General features: G+C 36.9%; 1 protein-coding gene across 1 annotated transcript; it reads left to right on the top strand.

Annotated features, from left to right (window-relative positions):
- Positions 1 to 4,627: 4,627 nt before the first annotated feature.
- Positions 4,628 to 8,304, top strand: LOC149401021 (uncharacterized). The gene is made up of 6 exons (XM_089610581.1): positions 4,628 to 4,719; positions 4,819 to 5,312; positions 5,362 to 5,561; positions 5,725 to 5,923; positions 6,572 to 6,745; positions 7,292 to 8,304. Exons 1-6 carry the CDS (start codon positions 4,628 to 4,630, stop codon positions 8,302 to 8,304), a joined length of 2,172 nt encoding a protein of 723 aa, XP_089466707.1.
- The last annotated feature ends 215 nt before the right edge of the window (positions 8,305 to 8,519 follow it).

Below are 8,519 nucleotides of genomic sequence, written 5' to 3'. Positions count from 1 at the left end.
TGTCCACGTTCTTGACGTACTTACGGCAGTTTTCGACGAAGAACTTCCAAACCACATCGCCCCACGGGTACGAGTTAAATTGGTCCAAGTCCTCTACCAATTTAACGTACGACCAATCTCAAATGGTCGTACCCAAAGGGGCACCGAAAAGTACGTTGAAGAGAAAATGAAGAAGTAAGAGCTTGACTCGTTTCTCATGCGGCCACCCTTGCGATTCCGTCAATTTTGATGTAAGCACTACGCGACTGTTCGTCGTCCCGTTGGAGAACAATTCCCTGAACATTCCCCCTTCGGCCGGCTCGGTATAATCCAAGGATTGGATGTCCCCATGGCGCAGCCCGAAGATAGAACAAAAATCCTCTCTTGTGAAAACCCGTGGTTCTCCTCTGAGCTCCATAAAGAGAGTATCTTCACTCTCTTCTTCACCAATAAAGTAACCGACCCTCTTCAACGAATGATTAATGATCTTTGAGGATCGGGTACCTTCGGGACGTCCAAAAACTGGCCAAAACAAGAATTTCTAAACATCGCCTTCACATCTGGACCCATAGCCGCTGATTTATCGAACGTCTCAAGCATTCCATAAAAAACTGATATTATTGATCAACCACATTTGATTAAGAAATGTACCTCCTCCACCCCTGAATACCACAACAAATAAGATGAGAATTAACCCGAGCACAACACAATCTCATACACAATTTCTAAGCACAATTTCAAACACAATTTCCGATCATATACCATCACATAATCTAAAAAATATCAGATTTGCAACAAATCTCAAACACAATTCACAATCTCAAATAATCTCAAACACAATTTCACACAATTTCCAACCATTTACCATCTCAAACAATCTCAAACACAATTCACAATCTCAAACACAATTTCACACAATTTTTGACCATTTACCATCTCAAACAATCTCAAACACAATTTCAGTCAAAACTATCACAATCTCAAACACAATTTCACACAATTTAGTTAACAAAAGCACAACCAACAGCCAGAGATGTTACTAGACATACACAGATTAATTTCTCAAGCATCCCCGTCACAATCTCTACTTAACCAGAGTAAATGGAAATTAACACAATTTTCCGACCATTAAAATCTCTACTTACCCATTAAATCGCATAAATGAAAGAGAAATACCAACCTTCATTTCGGAGGTGGGTTTCAGGCCACGACGGGGCTTCTTTGTAGTCTTCTTCGTGTTCACCTTGGGCGAAACGATCGTTTTCCTTTTCCGGGCCGGAGAAGGGTTTGGCGTTGTCATTTCGGACTCCTCCGGTTGTTTGGGCCCTGTCGTCCTAGGACTATTTCGCGCTGTGGGTTCGAGAATAGGGTTGAGTGGGTCAAACGTGGCGACTTGAGGGATCGGTTGAGTGAAGTCATGTTCGGGTAAGGGTTTCGATCGCGATTTTGGAGATTTTCAATAAGAGAGAGAGTGAGAGAGAGAGAGAGAGTGAGAGAGAGACTGATAGTGAAGGGATTCGTGTTCGGGATGGGTTTCGATTGCGATTAGAGAAGAAGAACAATTTCTTCTCTCGGTGATTTTGGGTGAGTTTGAATAAGAGGTAGAGAGAGAGAGAGAGAGATAGTAAATCGTGACACTGGTTTGAGACTCGGTTAGGGGGAAGAGAGAGAGACAAAGAGAGACAGAGAGAGAGAGAGGGAGAGAGATAAATAAAGATTTTTATATTAAAAAAAAGTTTAATTCGGAAATGGTATTAAATGAGGTAGGTAGGTGTGAGATTGAAAGAAAATTTAAAGTGTAGGGTAAGCTTGGTTTTTCACAATGGGCCAACTTGTTTTTTTGGCCAAAATTATGCTTTGGTGGATTTTTGGAAAAAATTAGTGAAAATGTGGTACTTTGAGTAATTTCTCAAAACAAAAACAAACCAACTGATTTATGTGTTGGGCTGCTAAATTTTATTTTATACAATTTGAGCTTTTGCTCTCTCATTAGGCCCATTATTTATTTTTAGAGGCAACTAGGCCAGTAGTATAATACCCAATCCTCTTTTTAAAAAAATAGGTCAAGTTTTATTTTATCAAGAAAATAGTCTATCAGACCGAAGTTAATTAAATCAATTATTCAGTTAATTAAAGTAACTAAACAATTGATTTAATTAACTTTGACATGGTGAACTATTTCCCTAATAAAATGAAACTTGAGATAGATCCGTAAAAAGAAGTAAAAAAGAAGTAAAAGATTGATTAGTTGCAACAAATACTTGTTATTTTTAATTATATTTTATATCATAGAAAATATAAAGAAATTTGTTAGTGTTCGTATTTTATTTACACACGTTACTTCCAAAATCTATAACTTACTATTATTAATATTTTCTTTAAACTTTAATTTTTTTTTTTTTTTAATTCTACAACCATCGGTTTTTTATCAATGATATTGTCTTTTTATTATTTATTATTTTTTAATTCTACAACCATTGGCTTTTGTTCAATGATATTGTCTTACTATTATATTTTATTATTTGTAGTATGCGACACATACACTTTTTATATTTATAAAATATTTATTCTAATTATCAATTTTATAACAGAATACTATGTTAAAAAAAGAAGTTGTGTGCTAACTAAAATATAATAAACATTTTTTTTTAGTAGGGCACTATCGGCCAGGATTACATGATATATTAGCAGTGCAAAGCGTAGGTGGCACTATCGGCCAAGATTACATAGCAGGTGGCACTATTGGCTAAGATTGCATACTTTTTAGAATAAATCTTAGGGGCATGCATTTCTGCATCTCATGGGGGTCTTGAACTCATGACCTCTCCGTCGAGGTGTGTGTGAGATTACCGCTAGATCAAGGTAGCTACCACAATATAATAAACATATTAGATTTTCATTATATTTAATTATCGGGAAATCACTATTATTATCTGTTTATAAACTCTTAAATATTTTATAATATTGTTACTTTTTTAAATTAATAATCTGCGCAATCCGCGGACAAAAATCTCGTGCTTATCTAAAGAGATAACACGTACAAGCTTTAAATATAGTCGGTACATCTCATGCCCAAATTCGCTTACATGTAAAAACATGCAATAGCATTATATAGCTGTTTTTTTTTTTTTTTTTTTTTTTTGTCAATCTATGCGAGTCATGAGCTTTTGATATATATATATATATATATATATATATATATATATATATATATATATATATATATATATTGATAAATTAATGTAAACAAATAATACTTGAAGTCAATAATCACACATGATAAATGAGTATTATTTTAAGAATGTATGTTGATAATTCATTTTTCAGTAATCTCTTATCACTAAAATTTATATCACTATTTTAATAAGATTAGAGTATCAATATTTCGATATCGATATTTCACAGCTTGAACTCGAGAAAAGTAATGACACTATCTATGGACTCCAGAATAGAAGTTTGTGCTCGTGGTATCCTGCATTCCGCACACTCGCGAGATTAGTTTGAATATCTCTTGCAATATGCTTCAAATACATCACAACAACCGCATATTTATCACAAAGATATGTATTAGATTATAGATTTATCGTGAATATCGGGATTATTTATTTATTATTTACTCATGAGGGAGAAGATGAGTTGTTCATTGGATTGATCCGTTCATGTACGTGACAAAAATCAGAATCCGAATGATAATGTTGATTAATATGGTAAAGTATGTGTTTGGCATACCTTCTAATGTTGGATCTCAATGGGGTGGGAATGGTGACGCTCAACATGACGCTAGTCAGGGCCGGTCTAACAAAATTGGAGGTCTTAGTCAAAATTTACAAATCAGACCTCTCAAAAAAATATAAAAAAATAATATAATAAAGATAAAAAAAATTGGGTATTTTTATTCACATAAGTAGTTTTACTAAAATAAAACACAAGTTTTGAAAGTCTATTATAATCTAGGAAGTTATTGTTTTTAGGAAAACGACTGATAGAATTATAGTTATGTGAAAAATAATGGCATTAATCAAGTAATGTTGGCTTGACCTTTACCCAGATTGGCAATGGCAATCAAGCAAGGAAGAGTTAAAGCATGGGACCAAAAATTCCATAGGAGATTCAGTGTGAATGTTTCTTATTTTTATTCGTATATTATTTTCGAGTGAGCCAACACCTATTACATGTCTGATCAATTTATCAAAATGGGCATTTGATATTTTTTTTGACGGGTTAGATATTTAGCCCAAATTATAGTCCCCCTATTTTAAAATTATAGCCCAACTATTAACATATTTAGGAAAGTAGTCAATATTAGGATAGTGACGCAAGGTCACTAGGATTGCCACATCAGCATCACTCAGGACAGCCAGGCTGGCATGAGTGTGCGCAACAATGAAGATGGGACGCTAGCGTGCGCAGGAAGATACTCACACGAATGAGCAGCTTATGTGGATCAGAAGCAAGCATCAGTTAGATTAAACTACACTAGAGTTAGGTAGTTAGAGTTAATGTAACTAGAGTTAGAAGTTAGTTACAAGTTAGATCTGAAGATTGTATTTGTATAAAAAGATCTATTCATTAACACAGAGATGGTAATGAAGAAAATCGTTCCAAAATCCATCTTCATCCATTTCTCTCTCTAGATTGTTTCTCTGTCATGGTATCAGAGCGGGTCGATTCAGGAATGACCTCTGAATCGGATCAGAGTAATCGTCGCTTCACTCCGATCGTCTTCAATCATCCAATCGCGTCAAAGCTCGATCAACTGAATTTCATTTCATGGCGGAGATAAGTCGAGCTCGCAATCATAGGTCATCGTCTTCAGAATTATCTGTCATTGTCCTACAGAACTCCGGCGAAATATATCTCCGATGAGGCTGAAAGAGCATATCAGATCAATCCAGAGTATTTGGATTGGGATCAGCAAGATAAGTTGATTCTTTCATGGCTATTTGTGTCAATGAGTGATAATATGGTCTCTCGTATGATTAATTGTGAGTCAACTGCGCAATTGTGGAAGAATCTGAGTGAATTCTATGGTTCTCAAGTAAGAGCTAAGGTCTCTCAGTATAGAACTGCACTAAGGAACACAAGGAAACAAGATAACTCAATCAATGAGTATTTGTTGAAGATTCGAAACTGCATTGATTTACTAGCGCTTGTAGGTCACAAGACAGACTCCAAAGAACACATTGATGTGATTCTAGAAGGTCTTTCAAGTGAATATGAGACTTTTGTATCCTCGATCAATCTCAGAGTTGAGCCTTACTCAGTAAATGATCTAGAGGCACTACTGCTATCTCATAAAGCTATGTTGGAGAAGAAGCAGTCTGAAACTGAAGGTTTGTCAAATACAATGGCGAATTATGCAAGATCTAGATCACAGACTAGGAGACCTTTCTTCAACAACAATCAAGGTCAAGCTTCATACAATCCTCATTCTCAACCATGGAGATTACCTAATCAGAGTGGCTATGATGGTCGAGGAAGTCAAAGTTACAGAGGATGAGGTGGTCAAGGCGCACAACAACGAGGAAGAGGTCGTCAAGGCTTCAATTCTGGTCGAGGATCCTGGCAAAATCGAATCCAATGTCAGTTGTGTGGCAAAACTGGACATTTGGTGATGCAATGCTTCTATCGATTTGATCAATCCTTCTCAGGACCTACACAACTTCAACAACAAGGCAACAACAACAATCACATGATCCAAGGCAATGTGCTCATATGCAAGTCTATCCGGATCAATTTGTTCAGTCTGATGCTTCTGCAAGTCACTCAGGAAATGGATTCTTTGATGAGTCCAATCTCTACTCCATGAATGCCTCTGCTCAGAATGTCCAAGAATCTGCTTGGTTTCCAACCTCAGATGATTCAGAGTGGTTTCCGGACTCAGGAGCAACTAACCACATAACATCCGACGGGGGAAATCTCAACAACAAGTTTGAGTACCATGGTAAGGGGTTAAATATTCATTATGTTGGTCAATCTAAATTTCAGTCTCATTACCTACCATCTAGAACCTTACATCTCAAGCAACTGCTACATGTACCACAAATTACCAAGAACCTGCTTAGTGTTTCCAAGTTTGCTGGTGATAACAATGTCATTTTTGAATTTGGTCCAAATCTGTGTTTTGTGAAGAACATCACCAGCACAGCTACACTCATGAAGGGTGAACTCAAAGGAGGCATCTATGTCTTTAATTCTACACAAATAAATCTCAAGTCAAGCCAGGTTACTGAAAATCAAGTCCACATAGAGTCATCACATAGAAGTCCAAGTGTGTTCAATCAACCAAAATGTTTTGCTGTTTCCTGTCATGTAGCATCTTCAACACCATCCTTTGAAATTTGGCACAAAAGACTAGGTCATTGCTCAGAAAATGTACTCAAGTATGTTTTACAATCCTATAACATCAAACATATCAATAAACTGCCAAATTTTGTGTGCTCATCCTGTTGTCTTGGCAAACTGCATAAATTTCCTTTCTCAAAATCACAAACTGTTTTTACCAAACCACCTGAAATGATACAAACTGATATATGGGGACCTTCACCAACTGTATCTACCTATGGTTACAAATATTATATCCATTTTGTAGACAATTGTTCTAGGTACACCTGGGTCTATCTCTTAAAAGCAAAGTCTGAAGCTCTAAACTCCTTCAAACATTTCAAAACTCTAGTAGAACTACAGTTAGGTGTCAAAATCAAAGCCATACAATCAGATAGAGGTGGTGAATTCAAAGCTTACAATTCTTTTCTTGCTGAAACTGGTATAGTTCATCAGGTGTCTTGTCCTCATGTCCATGAGCAAAATGGACTTGCTGAGAGAAAACATAGACACATAGTAGAGACTGCATTATCTCTACTTGCTCATGCTTCTCTACCTTTCAAATTGTGGGATGAAGCTGTAAGAACATCTGTTTTCATAATCAATAGACTACCAACTTCTGTCCTGGATCACAAAATTCCTCTACAAGTTTTGTTCAAGAAAAATCCTGGTTTCACTAACGTCAAAACATTTGGCTGTCTGTGTTATCCTGATCTAAGACCCTACAATAAACATGAGTTTGATTTCAAGTCAAAACCATGTACGTTTCTAGGGTATAGCCTATGTCACAAAGGTTACAAGTGTATGTCCAAAACAGGGAGAATTTTCATTGCTAGAAATGTAATCTTTGATGAGACTCAGTTTCCCTATGCCAAATCTGATTCTATTCCTCTCAAGCCACAGATTCAATCTCCACAAACCTAGTTTCAACCATCAATTCCCTTATGTGTCATATCTCATCAACCAATTGTCCATGTTCCTCACCTAGTCCATCCAGAGCCAACACCTCTAGTGTCCATACCTGTAACTGAGACTGAACTAGATGATCAATATAATGTTTATGCTAATCCTACTTCACCAGATCTGTCTGAACATGTTGATGATCAAGGTCAGGTTCCAGATGACTCAAGAGCTCTTGTTCCTGCAACTGAGGCTCCACTCCAAGTGTCAGATGATCAGCCAGGTTCAACACAACAAAATAGTCATTCAATGATCACAAGGTCCAAAAATGGAATTCACAAGCCAAAGGCATATCTACTAACTAGAGAACCTGCAACAGCCAAGGAGGGTCTTCAACATGAAGAATGGAAGACAGCTATGACTAATGAATACTTGGCTCTACTGAGGAATAACACTTGGAGATTAGTGGACTTGCCACCTGACAGGAAGCCAATAGGCTGTAAATGGGTGTTCAAACTTAAAGAAAATCAAGATGGCTCTATCTACAAGCACAAGGCCAGATTAGTAGCTCAAGGTTTTCATCAAGTAACAGGATTTGACTTTTCAGAAACCTTCAGTCCTGTTGCAAAACCTGCCACTATCAAGATTCTCTTGTCTATAGCCATCAACAGAAATTGGAAAGTTCACCAGTTAGATGTGAACAACGCATTCCTTAATGGGGACTTAAAGGAAGAGGTATACATGTCTCAACCATTTGGGTTTGAAGATCACAGTAAGCCAACAGCTGTGTGTAGGCTCATCAAGTCTATATATGGGTTGAAACAAGCACCTAGAACCTGGTTTGATAAACTGAATTCTGCTCTCATTGGTCAAGGGTTCAAAAGTGCAAAGACAGATCATTCCGTGTTTGTCCTACACACACCAACCTTACAAATTTACATCTTGGTCTATGTGGATGATATCTTGATTACAGGGAACAATGAGAGTGCCACTCATGATCTGATTATCAAATTAAACAAGCAGTTCTCACTTAAAGATTTAGGTGATATCAACTACTTCTTGGGTGTAGAAGTTCAGAAAATAGAGGAAGGATTTTTTTGAGTCAAGCTAAATACATCAAGGACCTCCTGATAAAGACTAAAATGCACCAGTCCAAGTCATGCTCAGCCCCTTTGACCTCTGGACATAAGTTTCTGGACTATGGCAGCAATCCAGTTGAGGATGTTCACCTCTACAAAAGTACAGTTGGAGCACTGCAATATGTCACCATTACTAGACCTGAGCTGGCATATAGTGTCAATAGAGTGTGCCAATTC

Source organism: Urtica dioica, chromosome 4, assembly GCF_054948205.1.
Source record: "Urtica dioica subsp. dioica isolate 48M chromosome 4, U.dioica_male_clone48M_v1_H2, whole genome shotgun sequence".
NCBI lineage: Eukaryota > Viridiplantae > Streptophyta > Magnoliopsida > Rosales > Urticaceae > Urtica > Urtica dioica.
This window is presented reverse-complemented; position numbering and strand designations above follow the sequence as displayed.